General features: G+C 42.5%; 2 protein-coding genes across 2 annotated transcripts; both read right to left on the bottom strand.

Annotated features, from left to right (window-relative positions):
• Positions 1-369: 369 nt before the first annotated feature.
• Positions 370-5266, bottom strand: LOC308138428 (uncharacterized protein). The gene is made up of 7 exons (XM_080507530.1): positions 5179-5266; positions 4311-4502; positions 4035-4229; positions 3021-3187; positions 2796-2945; positions 833-996; positions 370-756 (listed from the first exon to the last, which is right to left on the bottom strand). The coding sequence occupies exons 2-7, from the start codon at positions 4491-4493 to the stop codon at positions 395-397; spliced, it is 1221 nt and encodes a 406-aa protein (XP_080363656.1). The 5' UTR covers positions 4494-4502; positions 5179-5266; the 3' UTR covers positions 370-394.
• Positions 5267-11603: 6337 nt separating this feature from the next.
• LOC308138569 (E3 ubiquitin-protein ligase TRIM21-like) lies at positions 11604-14869 on the bottom strand (the record flags this gene model as incomplete). Its single annotated transcript, XM_080507745.1, has 2 exons — positions 14845-14869; positions 11604-13244 (listed from the first exon to the last, which is right to left on the bottom strand). Exon 2 carries the CDS (start codon positions 13233-13235, stop codon positions 11604-11606), a length of 1632 nt encoding a protein of 543 aa, XP_080363871.1. The 5' UTR covers positions 13236-13244; positions 14845-14869.
• Between the last annotated feature and the right edge of the window lie 3669 nt (positions 14870-18538).

Genomic DNA, 18538 nt, shown 5'->3' with positions numbered 1-18538 from the left:
TTCTCTCTGTTAAAAGCACCTAGAAATAACTGTCTTGTATGTACATAAAGTTTAATTGAATTGAATCTAAAGAATATAATCAAATATTGCCTATTTTTAATAGCTATCATTTCAAAGAAAATACCTTTAGCTCTTTTGTGCATACTATTGGTTTATTTATTGGTATTGGTCTTTATTCTCTTCTTCTGTGCTTTTAGTGTATATTTTTGTGGAACCTATAGTTTGATGCAGATATTCTTTACTTTTCACACCGTTTCTTCGCCCCTAAGTGTTAGTTTGCGGGGGAAGCTGGAACATTGGACCAGTGAGGCGACCCAGTTGGGATTAAATGTCCACATTTGAATAAAAACACACATTTTTAATGGGAAAAAAAGCTTTCATAATAAACAAGCATTTATGCACTTGTTGCACTGTAACTGAGGTTTTCCTCCAGCTGCGTCTCCACGATGCTCAGCTTCTCCGTCTCCTCTCGTCCTCCTCTCCGCCCGGCCTGCTCCTCGTCCTTCCTTCCTTCCCGCTCCCCTCCCAGAGCCGCTCCTTCGTCGTGTTCGGCCCCCGCCTTGTTTTTACACGCCAGTGTCGTCCTCAGTGTCCTCAGGTTCTCCGCGGCCTGGGTGAAGAAGCTCTGCAGCTCCTCCACGGGCCCCTTCTCCGAGAAGAGGCGGTCCAGGTAGGCCTGGGCGTACTGATCCGAGGTGATGGAGTCCAGGTTGAGCCAGGAGGCGGAGGAGGAGTCAGGAGGCCCCATTCTTCTCCCTGCGAGGTTCAACTCTGCTCAATTCAATGATATCCAAACAAACTTTTTGGATGCAAGCCTGAAGTTTGCCTTCACCTGCTTCTGTCTCCATGTTTGAAAGCGGGATGGTCACGCTCTTTCCCGTCTCTCTGTCCGTCACCGTCAGGCCGGTCATAGCGCCCTCCTCTGGCAGCTCCGAGGATGGGTGCAGCGGACCCCCTCGACACTTCACCACACACACCGTGTGCTGCTTGTAACATCTGGGAGGAGATAAAGTACGCCAGAGGACATTTTGTGAGCAACAGCGTGAGTATACAATCTAGAAATATACCCTGTTGTGACGTTGACTTCAGACATTTTCTTTAATATGTTTCTTTTAGAAGCTGTTTACCAGACACCAATTTGAAAAACATGTCTGTTTCCACGGCAATAGCAAAAACGCTGAAAACCATGTCGTTCTCATGTTGGACCTTCAGTGGGTGCTGTTGTTTGTTTTTGTAATGAAACCACACGCGCGCGCATGAGCAGAGAACAATAAACTATAAAACTACGAAGTAGCAGGAGAACATGATGCAAACATTGTTATTGTCCATCTTCTCGCACATCTGGAGAAGAACTGTTTTACTGGGGCCATGGTCTGCATGGGCAGTCGCAGAATTTCCGCCGTCTACACAGAGACGGCGCCCGGCTATTTCCAGAAGGTTGCGTTTTTCCCTCGTTTCCAAGGAGGAGGAGTCAAAAAGTTTCTCCTTGGGAATTGTTTTCAAAGATTTGTGCTTTCAGGGGCTCCGAGCACCGTCGTAGCGTAAACGCACCCCCAAAACGCAAGGACGGTTCAGCGTTTTCAGTCGTCGTGTACTCGATGGCCTAAACGTACGCTGGATTTTCAGAGCTCCGCTTCTCTGACGAGCTTCTGGAAACAGATTGTCTCGGGCCGGTTTCCTCTGTCCTCGTGCTTCATGAGTTGTGTGTATGTGCTGTCTAACGTGGTCTCGTAGTCTTCAACCTAAAAGACTGGAGGACAACCATGAATGTGAGGTCACCGTGTGGTTTATCATACAGCTCAAATAAATCAGTTTGTCCAATCAATATATATATATACTTTAAAATTTGTGAGGAGCCGCAGTACATTTTTGAGGCCACGGTCAGCGCTGTTCTCCTTGGCAAGCTGGCGTTTTAAAGCGATGGCATCTGGCAGCGCCTAGCTGTGCAACGGCTTTACAAACATCCACGTCGATACTTTGCGGCGTTTTGAGTGTAAAATCCGTCCAAACAGCGACATGCCATGAAAAGTCGGGCAGCACAGAGCTACTCCCCGAGCCTGCTCACTGGCTGCAAACTGTGGAATGGATTTCCTGGCTCATTACTCCGCGTCCCATTGAGACCCGCCTCCGTTCAGAAGATCCATTCCACATTTTGCAGTGAGCAGAGCAGCAGCAGGGAAACGGTGAAGCACAGACGAGGCTTCACGGATCGGAAATCTACGCAGGTTGGATTAGAGCTTTCCGATCCGTGAATTACGTTGATATCGGAACCCGATACAGATACTGGATCAGATCGACCCCATCCCTAGAAAACTACGGTACAATTCTGATCTATTTCGGCCATTATGGTTATTAAAGTAGCCGGTCCTGAGGGAGTACTGACCCTAGTTTAGCGTGGCTGACGCGTTGTTTGGTCCTCTGCATATCACGCCTTTTGGTTCAACGAATGTCCCTAAACCACCTCTTCATGCCACAAACAATCTTTTACTGCGCTCACAGTGCAATGGAACCACCGGCCTTTCCTGTGCGCCAACAAACCTTTGAAACTGCAGCGGTATTACAGCAACAATGACCGCGATTAGCGCGTTCGACAGCGATTATTACACAATTGACGGCGGTCGCAGCCTGTTTGCCCTTCCAGGTCAGCGTTCACCTGCGTCCATGATGAGAAACATCATGGAGGCATATGCCCAGCGCCACCTCGTGTTCACATTTGGCTCCTACAATGGTGAATGCAATATACTTGTGTGATTGTCATAAATGGAAAGGTTTTTTTTTGTAATAATTTTTTTTACCTGTAAGCAGGTATGATCTGTGAGAGGTCCTCCCTGTACTGCTCCAGTGCCGCTCGCGCGCACAGAGGCTCGGCTTTGCCCTCCAGTCTGGCCAGATGAATCAGCATCTGCGTGTGAAACGCTGCTGCGCTGGCCCAGAACCTCAGAGACCTGCAGGAGGACACGCCGTCAGCGCTGCGCTGCCATGAAAACAAAACTCCCCCCCCGGCCCCCGTGCACCCCCACCTGGAGCTGCAGTCTCCTCCCAGCAGGCAGATCCTGAGCTGGGTGAGCGTCAGGCTGAGTCGGGCCTCCAGTCGGACCGAGTCCTGGATCAGATGGCTTTTGTCGCTCAGACTGATCCTGCAGCGCTTCAGATACTCCTCCATCACCTCCTGCAGCTCCGCCACTCTCTGCAGGAGGAAACGGGGCCAACAGGGGCTGAATGCTGCAGCGCTTTCCTCTGCAGTCTGCGCAGGATCATCTACACCACGCCTTAAATGGAGTCGTTAACTTTGCAAAGAACGGCGAGGATTAACGCGTAGGTACAATCAGACTTCATGATTTATGACTACAAGACACAGAATAATCAGAATTACATTACTGCAGCATACATGTCCACTCTTAATCATTCAATCAAACTTCCATTTATTGCAGATTTGGTGCACATTAACTGAAAATGTTCCTTTTGTTTTTATTGTCATCCAAAAATGTGTAACTTACACTCATTAAATTCTAAAACAGAGTGTCTCAATATATTTGATTTAATAAGATCAAACTTTCTTTTTTTTTTTTTTTTTAATTGGAGCACAAAGTTATTACAAATGATCTTTTGAGCATATTTTTTTTAATATTATTGGTGCATAAAACAGTGTTGTATCTGAAATTAAAATGACGACCTGTTCATGTCCTGTTTATTTATCTCTACATGTTTCTATAGAGCAAATATGTCTCTTCTTCTTCTTTACGTATCGATGTAAAACAATTGTTCCTTTCACATAATAAGAGACTTTATTAGCCTCTATAACAGAGCTGGAAAACAGCAAAAGCAATCTGAGCAGAATCCATGGAAAAAGTGATGTCTTTGTGCAACCGGTGCTTTTTCTCTTGGTGCCTGATTTCCGTCAGTTTTCACTGAGCTGCGGCTTCGTCGTGTGTCGACTTCTCAAGCAGAGATTAAAGGAAGATCATTGGCCAAGGCAGTATAATTGTATTTCTTAATATGGTCCTGATGCGCTGCAGTAATAAATCCCCTTCTACCTGACATGACGACGACTCCGCCGCCTTCCCCTTCGCACCCGAGGGCAGTTTGGCCGACGTGCAGGCCATGTCCATCACCATGGTAACCAGCAACCCCACCAGGCCCGCCAGCCGCGGCTCGTCCGAGAAGGTGGACAGTCGGCCGATGAGGTCCCGGAGGTAGGCCGGCGCCCTGTTCCCCATGTCGCTCTGCAGCTGGAGGAAGAAGGACGGAACAACGGGGATCGAACGGCGTCTTCATCCTCACAGCCGAACAGATCTGAAGCGTCGACTCACCTGCTGCAGCTGCTCCTGGAGGCGGTCCCGGGAGGCCGAGCCGTCCTCCTGGCCGGCGAGGAGGGACGGGTGCACGACCCGGAGGTCAGGCACCGCTCCGCCGTCCAGCATGGCGTCGTAGAGGAGCGAGCCGAGCGCCTCCTGCACCCGAGAGAGCTCCTCTGATGAGAAGAGCTGCCCCATGGCGGCGACCTGTCAGACAGAATCTGTTAATGTCACACGGCTTTACACATAGTTCAACAAAAACGCTGATATTAGAACACATCAATAGTACTGGGCACATTCGGGGTAAATTAGTGGCATTTTAAACTGTGGTAAGGGTTTCAAACACACAACCGGCCTGTTAGAGGGTCTGATACGGCCCAGAGAATCACCACTTTTTAAACATGAATAGCTGTTTTTCATGTCTCTTTCTGATCAGAATTTCCCAGAAGATGCATCAGTCTTCCATCAGATTGAACAATATTGTGCACAAAATCAAATTCTCTTTGTATATCTTTGCAACTAAATTCAGTTGCAGACTCAAGACATGAATTGGTTTATTTTTCAATCGATTGAACACGAGAGTAACGTTAAAATGGCCTTTCGTGTAACATTTTCACAACACTTGATAAGTTAAGTTCTAATTTTGCTTTTGAAGTTCAAACCGGACTCTGCACACCCTTTAAAACCCCCGGTTTAATAAAACATGTCAAGAAGAAGTGATGAATATATCAGGCACATTTAAAAGCTTCTAAATCACAAGTGCTCAGTTTGACTCTTCCCACAGATGTACTGTAATTATAAATAAATGTCACATAATTGCACTGTGTTCCTTCTCTCTGCTTCGACTTTCATTTTACTTCTCGGAGTGTCAAAAAGATCCTACCGCAGCCCTGCAGACTCTCTCCTCTCCCTCTGCCTGCAGTGACTCGCGTTTCTGTGCGGCCGGGTTTGTTTTTGTTGCCCTCTCACTTCCTCTCTCTTCTTCTCTCCCTCCCTCCTGCTGCATTAACGACGCTCAACCAAGAGAAACCTGCAAGCTCTGCAGGAAAAGCACACACTGCCCTCTAGCGGCACTGACCTGCAAGTTGCAGCGAGGCCGCAGTGCCGCAGCGTGAACCCAAACTCTTCTGCAACGTCAGAGAAAAACAAGACAAAACATTCAAATCCATCTGCAGTCTCAGAACAGCTTTAAAATATACAAATAAGGATAAAAGTGCCCGTAGAAATACAAACACTATAGTCTTTATCATTTCAAACCACAATTTGCAAACATAGACAACATTTTTAAATGCTATATAAATTGGTTTGAGAAGTTTTAACAATTGCAGCAATTTTGATAACTGGGACAAGAGGTCAGAGGTTTCTGCTCATCACAAAGCTCTATGAAACTTCCCACAGAGCATCATGAGAGGTGTATGAAGATACAATACAATACAATAGAAATAACTTAGGGAAATTCTTGTTAACATGGATATCTCGGTCTGTTACCAGGGTTTTTTTTTGTGCTATACACACAATTAATACATATCAGCATAATTATACAATTTGATTATTGAATATTGGAGAATTAATGCGATCAAACAACTTTTACTTCTTCCTGCCACTTTTCGGCCAAGTTGAGTTACATATATTTGTTATATGTGTGCATGTATTTACGTAAATATGTGTTTACATGAGTTTATTTACATATATAGATTATTTACAAGGGGTTTATATATTTACATATTGGAAAAAATTCTAATGTGTGGAATAGGTGAATCCCAACATGCTACTGTAATTTTTTAGACTATATGTTGCTTTTTTTTTCCAGTTATGTGGCTGCAGAATATACCAGTACATATTGGACCACTAGATGTCACTATTTGGCAAGAGAAAGCTGCTACAGTCCAAAAAAAACAAAAAACTCAATTACTACTATATTAGTGATGGGACAAGAAAAATGTATTAAGAATTTGAAGTCGTAACATAGTGCTAAAAAAACAAAGTATTATTCATATCATTAGTGGTGCTTGTGTTAAATTATATATGTTTTCAAGTTGTTGTTGTTTTGTTTTGGGGTTTTTTGGTGTGTGCATGCCATGAGGTTGTAACAATAATAATACTGCAAGCTGGACATCAAACAAAGAACGCGTGCATGAATCCAAACACATCTTTCCTCCGGTGTTTCCTCCTCCTCCTCCTCCTCCTCCTCCTCCCTTCTTTCCTTGTGCCTGTCCTCCATCCTCTCTGCTGCTACTGTTGATTGTGATCGTTTCTGTCAGTCTGCTGCACTGTTCACCACTTCACCTCAAGTGTCTCTCTCTCTCTCTCTCTCTCTCTCTCTCTCTCTCTCTCTCTCTCTCTCTCTCTCTCTCTCTTTCTCTCTCTCTCTCTTTCCATGGACGCTTGGCCTGGCTAACACACTTCACACTCCTCCAGGAGCACTAAATATTTCACTGCGCTTACATCACAACCACAAGAGCTCGGAAATAGATGCAAATACGTACATATACATGTCTAAGTGGTCAGAAATCACTGCTTCCTTCTCTCTCTCTCTCTCTCTCGCTCTCTCCTATATTTCACTCCATCTCTGCGTAAAGGTCTCATTTCCATCTGAGAGTGAGCTGAAGATGAAAGGAGACAAAAGGGAAAAAACAAGAAGTGATGACAGATTGAGGGAAAGGCGAACAAGAGGAGAACATTTTTTTTTTTAAAGGGGAATTAATGATTAAAATGAAGGTGATTCTGATAAGAAAGTTAAAAGAGACTGATGGATAGACTAACACACACACACACACACACACACACACACACACACACACACACACACACACACACCGAAACAAATGTGAGCATTTTCATCTTCATGTCAAACTATGATCTCAAACTTCAGATCCATATTCCAGTGGTTTAGTGTGCAGGCAGCCTGCGGAGGTCAGACAGAGCAACAGTCACACACACACTCACTGCCCAGTAGCAGCGTTTCCTCTGTCGACACAGAGTCAGAGCTTTTTAAAAATTCTCTGTGTCTCCGAGTGCAGTTGTCGTGTAAACGGACACCCAAAATTATGTGAAAGTTTTGCGTTTTCAGTTGAAAACGTCATGTAAACAGACTTGTGTGCATATGACTTATCAGCATGTTTTTGTACAAACATGCAACTTAACGTGAGCTAATTGCTTTAAATCATTTTTTTGCAACCAGTAACTGTGTGGCATGATGCTTTATCACTGTCACCATGGCAACCAAGAAGAAGAACAGTGTAACTTACACTAAGTGTTCTTACTCTCTGTTTATTATGTAACACATTTACTTGCTTGCTTAGTTTTTTAGTGGTTATTTGAGATAGAGAGTGGGTGATTTTTGTTTTTTTAAATGATGAAAAAAATAATGTAATGCAAACAGACTGGCAGGAAAAGAGGTAGAATTCAATTTAATAGAATTTAATACGCTTAGGCTTCCTCCTACTGCTTTTTTAAGCACGGTAAGGCTTTATTGTATTCATTTTGAATTACTGTTAAAGATAAATGATTTAGTCACCTATTGATATATTATTGTTGTTGTTGTCATTATTGCTGTTCAGTCAATACTAATGGATTTGATTTGCTTTATGTGTGACCACCCAAAACTATTTGCAGGAAGTCATATCTGCACAGCAGCAACATAATTCAGGTCTGGATTTACCAATTTTGAAAAAAACAAACAAACAAAAAAACATGACAACACTCTGGGCCAAAGAGCTTATCACCGATTCTTGCAACAGAGCGTCTCTGACATACACAACTCAACAACATAATTCAGAAACTTTTCTTTTTAAATTGAAGCCGCGTTTGTGCTTCTGTTTAATACTACGACTGCAGGGATTTTACCCGTTTGACGTTTTCCTGTGATCATTGGAATATTAACCACACTGTTGACAAATTTCCACATATTTCTCCCACCTGGACAAATCCCACAACCTTCACTTTATGTCATCTTTACCCTCATCCTCCCCTCCCCTCCCCTCCCCTCCCCTCCCCTCCTCTCATCCCTCTGCCTCCAATCATTTATGGAGTGTGGAGGAGAATGAAAACAAGTTTAATGTCCAGTCATACATCACGCCGCGGCCAGCGTGCCAAGCGGCATCCTTTTTTTTTTTTTTTTTCCCCAGGCTGTTGTATTCACTCACCAGCAGCGGGGCCTAATTATTGCAAATGACAGCTGTTGAAAAGAGTATTAATGTCTCCTTTCTCCATGAATACGTGGAGTCGTGCGGTTTGATTAAAGCAGTCAGAGACTAAACTTTAAAGTGACAGAGAGAGAAAAGAGGGGAAAGCCTGAGTTGAGTCTTGTTAGGTAAAAGCCTCATAAATCCAACTTTAACTTTAATTAAAGCTGTCACTGACTAAAGGTACTCTAATCATCATCCATCTCGGAAAACCCAATAAAGTTTACATCCGAAGTCCTCGGATATAACAGGTCTGCTGACGGCGAGATGCCAGATGCTAATTATGCAAACCTGCACTGGGTCACTTTTTCTGACTGAAAACCTCCTCGCCTTGAATGAATTATATGTTACATGGAAATTATAATCTATTTACAAAAACAAGTTAATGTTCTCAAAATGCACATTTGCTTTTCCAGAGTGGAGATGAAGATTTTGACACCGTTTGGATGTTGAGGTCATCTCTTCCTAACAATCCTCAAAATTCTCCATTTTATGCAGTTTGACTTTGAAATTAGACGTTTCATCGAGATGGATCAAATTAGAGTCCATGTTTAATGACCAAACATGTTTAAAATAAGATGAGAAAGCATGGCGTAACAACTGAATACTTTAGCAGTTAGGAAAGGTTCTATCAGTCTTAACCTGACTCTCCCGTCTTAGATAGAAACGTCACCCGCTGGTGTTGGACGAAGGCACGGGAGTCCCTGAACGCATCACAAGAACCAAAAACACATTGACACGCTGATCAAGCCGCACATAGAACTGAGACAGTAACTCGTACATCCAAAGCATAAAATCAAACCAGAAGGCAAATGTAACACCAAAAATGAAATAGTGTGTCTGGCATGTGACAAAATCATTCGTAGATGAAACAGAAAGGATGTTCAACATGTGTACAGGTGAATATAAAAAGGAGTACAACAGAAAAATAAAGATAAGGAAAAATATCAGACACGCAAAATCATAAACTAAGTATTTAAAAAATAATAATAATCCAGTCGCAACATGTAAAAAAGATATTTCGTGGTAAAGGGAAACTTTCGTGGCTGCACATGTTTCTGTGGCAGGATTTGTCAGAGTTTTACTGTCAGTTTTGGAGGAGCAGCTGTTCAGAAGTGCCTCCGGGCAAAGAGCTGCCGCATTGTGTCTGTCCTCTCACATCCGCACGAGCGTTACTCCAGTTGGAGCTGATGGCTTGCCTGTATTTATAGTCATGTGTGGAAATAGCGCTTCCCAGCAGTGTTACAGTGACACCTGCTGGTGGAAAACGCGAGCATTGATGACGTGTTTCCGTTTCCGGTGTAAACAACGCTGCCAATATGGCGGCGCCCGCATCGAAATTAAAATGACGACAACTTTCCAACGAAAAATATGTTATTTCTTTATAACAAAGCGTTTAATACAGTCTTAGAGCATACTGTCTGATCCGATAAGTGATGACAGATGGAAAGTGTTGGCTAATGAGATGGAAGCGCGATACTTTTCGCCTGTTTTGAACTGAAAATAGTCACTTTAAAATGATCTATACAGGTCAGTTTAGGAAAGAACAAAACAGTTTTTCTTATTCAAACTGTACTTGATTATTTATGAACCACACATTACAGCTGCGCTTTGTTATCTTTCAAAAACTAATTGTCCAAATGATAAAGTACATTTATTTAGACTCTTGTCGCCAAACATATCCCACATAAAGCTAATTTATATGCACATAACCCAGACAGCCTTCTGTTGTAAAAACTAAATCACAATGGTGAAAAAAATGTTGTGAACGTGAATTTGATCATTTGTGTGGCTGTTAGAATAGATGATCTGGTCATAAATGGCAGAATCACTGAGATTTTCACTCTAGACTTTGCATTAAATGGCTGGTGCAAAGAAAAAGGTAGACATAGCTCATGAAGAGCCGTCTTCATATTGATGAACCCTGTCCCATAAGATCTTTGGACTCTTCCAGTATATATTGACGCTTTTGGCCAATATAAAAAATCCAATCCATATAATGTGCATGTATTTGAACTGTGGGTGGAAGAGATCCTTCAGAAAATATAGACAGGTTGCACAAAAAAGCACCTGGACAGTGTAAAAACCCTGAGTGTCCAGAAACTTTGGTTTTTGAGAATATCCTTTATTTCTCCCATTTTGCCCAGATAGAAATATTTCTTTATCTGGTAATAATGGAGTAAGACTGCAACAAAAAGAAGGACATTCACCGTTATGCTTTATATTAAATCTTCATGTATATTTTAAGGTTCTCTCTTAATATTTAGATTGGAGAACACGCATTTAAAAACTAAATGAACGATGACGCCTGTGAAGTTGTCCTCTCGAATGCAGTACCTCAAAACAACCAGCAGATGTCACTACTTTGACCGCATTGAATGTTTTGAAGCAGCGTCACTTTCACCAACCATAATGTTTCCATGGAGGAAAAACTCAGGAGGAATCCAGGTGATCCAAGCGAGTCTATATTCATGAGCTGAAGTCTATGTTTTCAAACATTCAGCAATTTTTGCAGGCAAAATCATCACAAATGACACGTGATCAGGATGTAGTTTGCACTGATCCTCACAGAGCCGTTACACTTTATTGCTGATGCTGTTTTTTGTTTCTCTTCAATTTACACCGTGTGGGACAAACCTCCTACCTTTCAACCCGTTCATTTGAACACACCGTGTTAATCATCCTACATAAATGAAAACTTTAATAAAAAGTGTTTTTTAAAAGAGAGAGCTCTTATACTTCTTCCATCAAACTGTTACATTTGATTGTAAAATCTTCACATTAAATGTCGCCGTTAAGAAGCTTTGAAGCTGCAGAGAAAAACGTGTGTGTTCATGTTGTGACTCTGCAGCTTGAAGACACACAGACTGAAAGATTCCTGCTCATGAAGCTCTAAAACAAACACATGAACAATTTCCTGATTGAGTCAAACATGTCATGAATCTGACTGCTCAGTTTCCTCTTCCATCAGATCTTTACTTGTTTTGGACAAACTGTCAGAACGTTTCTTTAGGTACAAACTGCTGCTCAGTGAAATCCTAGAGTTGTTCACCATGGATCACAGTGAATCGTCACTTTCTCACCACTTTATTCATTGTTGGTGACGTTTCATGATGAAAACTGATCAGACAGTTTGTTTGACAGGACAGATGATCAGAGGTGCAGAGTTTTTACCACCATCATTAAGACTGGGACTGAAATATGGGAGGAGTTTGTCAGTGAAGCAGCAGCCAGTGAAGGAGGTGATCAGAGCTGCAGCTTCTACATCATAAAAAGAGACCAGACCCTCCTCATAATCCACAAACACCCCCACCTTCTCAGGAGCAAACCTCAGAGAGAGACGAACTGGAGGCCCTTTATTAGCCCAGTACTCATTTCCATCTCTCAAGGACATTGTCCAGAAACCTTCATCAGGTCTCACTGTGAACTTTCCCTTCCTGGTGACGGACTCTTTGCTCACTCCTAAATCCCACTCAGTCTTTCCTTTAACCTGAACCTCAAAGTAAAATTTACCTGAAGAGAAACTCTGTTTTCCTAAAACAATAATATAATTAGAAAATCTCTCTGGGTTGTCTGGAAGCTTCTTCATCACGTCACCATGACTCACTTGTTTTCCATCATCAGACAGGATGAGATGAGGATGAGCTGTATCAGGATCAAGAGTCACATCCACTGCAAACTGCTGCTTCCTCTTCAGCTCAGCCTCAGACAGCTTCTTCTTCATGTCTTTGCTGAGAGTCTCCTCCAACTGAGCCACAGCTCTCACCACAGTCCCCTCATAGGATGATGGAGGGATGCTGACCTCCGTCCAGTCCTGGGTGGGTGGAGCAGCTTTCAGGGAGGAGAAGCCTTGGAGGAGGTGGAGGTGGTCTTCAGAGTGAAGGAGCTGCTCCACCTCTGAGCTCCTCTTCATCAGCTCACTGATCTCCTCTTCCAGATGTTTGATGAGACCTTCAGCCTGTTTCTCTCTGGCTTTCTCTTCCTCTTCCATTCTCTCCATCATCTGGTTCAGATCTCTCTCAACACGCTGCATCAGAGCAGTGAACACCTCAACACCTTCTGCTTTCTCTCTGTCTGCAGCAGCTTGACTCTTCTTCAGACACTCTTTGATCTCCTTGATCTTCACTCGTCTCTTCTGGACCATCTGCTGCATTTCAGCCTCAGTCTTCCTCAGCTCCGTCTTCTTCCCTTCACATTCTTCACTCAGAGGAACAAGCTGGTGAGTCTTGTGCTCTAAAACAGTGCACATCATGCAGACACACGTCTGCTCGCTCTTACAGAACAGCTCCAGAGGTTTCTGGTGCTTCGGACACATCCTGCCTTCCAGGTTCTCCACAGGCTCCACCAGCTGATGTTTCTTCAGGACTGACACTGTCAGGTGAGGCTCCAGGTGAGTCTGACAGTAGGAGACCAGGCACACCAGGCAGGACTTGAGGGCCTTCACTTTGGTTCCAGTGCAGACGTCACAGGGAACTTGTCCTGGTTTGGCAGCTTGTTGCTCTGAGCTGCTGCTGGCTTTGTGTTCAGCTTCATGTCTGAACTGAGCAGCAACCTCAGAGAGCAAAGTGTTGACATTGAGCTGAGGTCTCTTTTTGAAAACCTTTTGACACAGGGGACAGTCACATATGACCTTGGAGTTCCAGTGCTCAGTGATGCACTGGTTGCAGAAGTTGTGTCCACATGGTGTGGAGACTGGATGAGTGAACACGTCCAGACAGATGGAGCACAGGAACTGATCTGGACTGGCAGCAGACATCTTCACACCCTGATGACAAAAGACAAGAGTTGATTGAAAGATTAATGCATCATTGTACATGTGGTTCTTTGGCCTTTTTGTAGTGGCTTTCTATAAATTATGCCTAAAACAACATTTAATCTAATAAAGAAAATTCCCTCCAGGAAAAATCATTTAGATTCTATTCTACTTGAGCCTTCAGAACAAGACAGTAAACATACAAAGGTCCCGATAGAAAAGGAAGGTCTGGAAATACTAGGAAATTAGCCCACATAGTCAGCATGCACATGATCCAGTCTAGAAGTTGCAGAGCCAAATGGCCCATGAGGCAAAGTTAATGCAAAGCGTGTCATGGCCTCTAGAGGGCGCCACAAAACCTAGAAGAAAAAAACATCTTCAATAAAATTATTAAAACGAATTATTACTATTAACTCTTGAACTAGAAAAGCTGAAATTGATTCAATTGTACAGCTATTATTATTGTTGTTGTTATTAATTGTTATTATTATTATTGTTGTTATTATTGTTGTTACTCCATAACGTAGCATTCAAACATGCAATATTAAATTGCAGTTTACTGCTTATCAACATTTCACTGTCATGGCAATAAAGTTGTATTGAATTTGTCTATATCTATAATATGCATGTCAGAAAAAAATACATTTTATATTACACATGCCTCATAAACATGTATCTGTTACGTTTTCTTTTATTTTCCTCTACTAATCTTCAGTTTCTATAATAGCGAAAACAATCTTCTTTCTTCAGTTGTTCAGCCTGTGCAAACGTTAGGCCATCATCAACATTAAATATATATATATGTGTGTGTGTGTGTGTGTGTGTGTGTGTGTGTGTGTGTGTGTGTGTGTGTGTGTGTGTGTGTGTGTGTGTGTGTGTGTGTGTGTGTGTACTTTATATTGCTCTGTACAGCGTTATTATATTTGGTTTCGTACATAGTTTGTAATTAGCTGTGTGCAAACTCTGGATATTTGAAATGCTTGTTCTGTTTATTCTCTATTACTATAAATATTAATATTACGTATTCACCTATTTACATCATCTTTATTTTGGGGTGTGCGTATTTATATTGTACTCTGACTTTGTTTTCGTATTGATTTCTAATTTATTACATTCAATTGACATGCTATCCTATAAATTAAAGACAACAATAATAAGAACGTTTTTCCATTTCTTTATTATGTAATCCGCCACATAAAATCGTTCTTAAGGCGCATTGGCTTCTTTTATAAACACTTTGCTGACATCTTAAAGTATGATCACATTGACACTTCCTGTTTTTCCACATTTGAGACGCAGCGCTTTTTACTTTCTGTTTTACTGAAGCTGCGCACCACAATCACATTTAATCGTCAATAACACGATTTAAGCGGTAAATAACAGGATTTTCTGAAACGTCATAAACTCCTATCAGTCTCTGCTTCACTCACACTTTAAGTTGTCGTGATTTTCTCTGTTGATAAACCTCACAACTCCTTACAAATCCCGGCACTTTCTGCCGATGAGTTAGAAACTAACCTCAGTTTCCACCGGAGCGACTTTACAGTTTGTACTTTTCTATTATACTTGAAAGTTGGTGGACTTTGAATTCAGTGTGCTTGTAGAAACTCACCAGTATGTGACAGACTCCAGGTGAAGTCCGTAGAAAGTCCAAGGTTTGTCTGAATAACTTCCTATTTCATGGCCAGAAGGAGGAGACAGAGAGCCCCGTCTCCACCGCACACAAAGTATTGTGAGTCATTTCCAAAATGACTTTTATCGCTTGGATTTTTAAAAAGGTAAAATAAATAAAACGACAAGAAATAATAAAAAAAAAGAAAATGCTAAAATGACTACAATTTCCAAAAGTGAGGGGAATAAAAACGTAAAATGTCAAGAAAGAAAAGTAAAATTGCTTAGAAAATAGATAAAATGATAAAACAACAGTCCTCTTTCCCGTGACTCCATGACGCCTCTCTGTAATCAGTGTTTGCTGTGTTTTGGTTGATTTAATCATTTGTCTGCTTATATTAGTCTATTTTAAGCCTTGGACATATTCCTGTACTTGATATTTACCGTGATTTGGTGGAAAGTAACAAAATGTGGTTCTTTTGGGGACAAAGTTTGGATCCATTCATCTGACATTACAAGAGCGTACAGCCTGCAGACGCACATCATTCGGAGCTTTTCTTTTTGAAATTGTTCTTTATTCCGGACTTCCCAGCACATGACGAACATGTAGCATGGTTCCCAGCAGGGGGCGCTCCAGGAGAACGCATCAGAGGCAGCACCTTGTACTTTGCACAGCAGAAGATGGAGCTGTTGTCTTGTTGTCATGAGCAGCAGGACCAGAAAGAGGGAACCAGTGTTCCCATGCTGTGTTGACGGACAGTATTTCCTGCAGCACCTCCGGAGCTACTGCGTTACTTCAAGCGGGATCTGAGAGGTTAGAAGTTCCACCAACACGTGTGGGGAGTTTAGGAAGTTTTGCCACCATTTAATTGCACAACAATAGATGTGGAACTGTGCGCCAGCTTTCGTTTCTCCTTCCCCTGCCCCAGGTCGGGCCCTCGGACAAGAGGGAGCAACAACAAACTGAACTTTTTTTTTTCTTATTGGCTTCCTCGTGCAGGCCAACCCACCCCGGGTGTGATGCAATGATAATATATGTAAATGGTCTAACGTGCTCCGAACCAGACAGAACAAGATCTAACCAGCCGGAGCCTGGCCCAGAGGCTGCTTACCTCAAAACACACTTTGCACATGTTTGACAATAAATTCCAGCAGCAGTCTCAGAGAGACACACCGATCGGAGGTGGCGGGGGGCGGTGGGTGGCTTCTCTCATGCATGAAATAATCTGGACTTTTCATGGCGCTGTGTCTTCCCTTGGATTGTTTCCAAACTGACGCCAGCTGCAGTTTAAAGCTGCCATGAGTTGAAAACACCTTCATGTTTGAGAGGACACACGCTGGCTTGTGTTGGAATTCGTTCCCGTGTTCCCATGAATTCCGCGTGTCCGTTGATCCAGGAGAGGCAGAAACAGAGTTGATTCCTCGATAGTGAATTTATTGATCACACAAGCAAGAGATTACCAAATGCATATAGCAGAGATTGCAGAATACGAGCTGGGTCCGTTCTTCCGAGCAAACCCACAGCATGCACGCTAGATTAAGGCGAAGAAGGGCCCCGACTGCTCTTTATCATGTCTTTTATACATCCCCAGTTCCCCTTCACATGATTGGTCAGATAGCTTTTTGAAGTTTAGCGTGGTCGGGCAGACTTCTATCTCATCTCAAACTGCTTTATACTGGTTCTCTCAGAGCTTGTTGTTCTGCAGTCAAGGTGACCCCTGAGTTTCGGTATCAACCTCCCTATTTCTCAGGATTCAGCTTACCATGACCATTTTTATACTCGTGGAGAGCTGAGGAGACGTCTCTGAACCAACTTGGAAAGTAGTGAGCTGTGGAAAACACCAGGGTGAATGCAATATGATTTCAGTTGCCACAAACAAAACAAATGTCTAATTGCCATATTTCTTCAGGAACACTCAAACCATGTGAAGGACGTCCAAACCGGGACGGAGCTCCCATGTCAAGTTAGGGTTCAGCTGACATGGACAACGTTTCACCACGGCCTCCGGTTCTCAAACAGAATTCTAGACGCAATTCAATCGAGAAAAGTACATTTAAATGACAGTGAATTTGATACTTTGGTTTGCAGTTACGTTGAATTTTTCAGGAATTACTTACTTTGCTTCCAGTTTTACTCAGAAAATGTCAATTCACCCCAAAAACAGACATTTTAGGGATGGCGCCATGTTTAGTTTCCTGGACGATGAAGTTTGAAAAGTAAATGTGGCTGGAGGAAAGAAAAATAAACAAACTGCTTTTGAACAAGGTTTGCAAAATTATTGACATTTTCAGGGGTTTTTAGAAATCAATAAACTTGTTTGATGCTTAAAATTGTCAACAAACTCAAAGTTGTCCAAATATGTACAAAAGAAGAAAAAAAGAATCACAAAGCTCCTAATTTACACTTCATCCCGTCAGATCTTTTAAAGTCTAAATTAACTTTAACAGGACACAGAATTTAAACGCCAGGATGTCGTTTAAGAATATTTTAAGACCCTTTTTGTGCCTTTTTTTAGGTAGCCTTAAAAAATACATTAAAATTATTTATGTAAGAACAATCTGTATAAATTCGACTACAGTGACATTGTATTGAACACCTTGTTGTTTAATAAAATGTTCCTAAATAGACTTTCACAGTCCTGCTGTCTTGTTAAATTGAGGGTGGCAGAGCTGGTTCCACCGTGGACAGGGCAAACACAGGAAGACAGTCATACAGTCACAATTATGGCCATTTAAAAGTCACCAATTAACCTCTAATGTCTGTTTTGGGGCTGCTGGAAGAATCCAACGGGTTGGAAGTTTTAGTTCAAAATGGAACTGATGCATAATCATTGTCATTAGGATAAAAAGAAGTTCTCCATACAGTAGAAGAACATGTCAGCCTAAGCTTTTTATTCTTGCACATGCTCCGCCATACTCCCAACCACGGGTGTGTAGTGAGCATGCTGCACATGTCAATGATAAACCACAATAAGTGGGAAACAGTCACAGGAAGCCTGAAGTTGAACTTCTTGTCCCCCCCCCCAAAAAAAAAAAAAATAATGGGCTGATCGGTTTGCATAAAATGCTGGGTTTCCTCTCCCGGTGGTAGAGGTTTCTAGGAATGTGACAGCACGGAGGTCGAACGCGGGCGGCGGTGGTGAATCCACACATAGATAATAGGCTTTGAGATCTTGTTGGTTAATAACAAAAGGCTCGGATGTAGGCCAACTGTCTGTGGGTGTGAGGCTGAGCCAAGGACGCAGTCGCAGCAACAGTATGCAGACACAGAGCAGGTGAAACAACACGAGTTACCCTGGACACGCAAAATCGAGAGCGAGGAACTCACTTCGGTGGCTGAACTGTGCAAAGGGTTGCACTGGGGCTTGTGTGAAGACAGTAAAAATGTCAATAGCACATATGTCTGCTTCAATGTTTACTATGTTTTTAGATACATGTGTACATTTTTCCATTCAAGTTGGACGTTATCGCGCTATTTAGGTCCTATTTCCTACTGGTTGGAATGACGATACTTCAACACCTGATGAGTGATGCTGAGACAGATGTACATGGCAACAATTTCAAGTGAAAACACAAAAATCTTGTTGCGTTTTGGGTGTCCGTTTACACGACGACGGTGCTCGGAGCCACTTAGAATGTAACTTTGTGAAAACCGCTCCCAAAGGTGTAACTCCCAATGGTGGCCTCCAGAGTGG

This window comes from Blennius ocellaris, assembly GCF_963422515.1.
Source record: "Blennius ocellaris genome assembly, chromosome: 13".
Lineage (NCBI taxonomy): Eukaryota > Metazoa > Chordata > Actinopteri > Blenniiformes > Blenniidae > Blennius > Blennius ocellaris.
This window is presented reverse-complemented; position numbering and strand designations above follow the sequence as displayed.

Excerpts from the sequence above, each read along its gene's own strand:
- LOC308138428 (XM_080507530.1), bottom strand. The coding sequence starts at position 4,493 with ATGGGGCAGCTCTTCTCATCAGAGGAGCTCTCTCGGGTGCAGGAGGCG. Across the intron at positions 3,188-4,034 it reads CGGAGTCGTCGTCATGTCAG|AGAGTGGCGGAGCTGCAGGA; the intron begins GTAGAAGGGGAT and ends TTCCTCCTGCAG. Across the intron at positions 757-832 it reads AAACATGGAGACAGAAGCAG|GGAGAAGAATGGGGCCTCCT; the intron begins GTGAAGGCAAAC and ends TGAACCTCGCAG.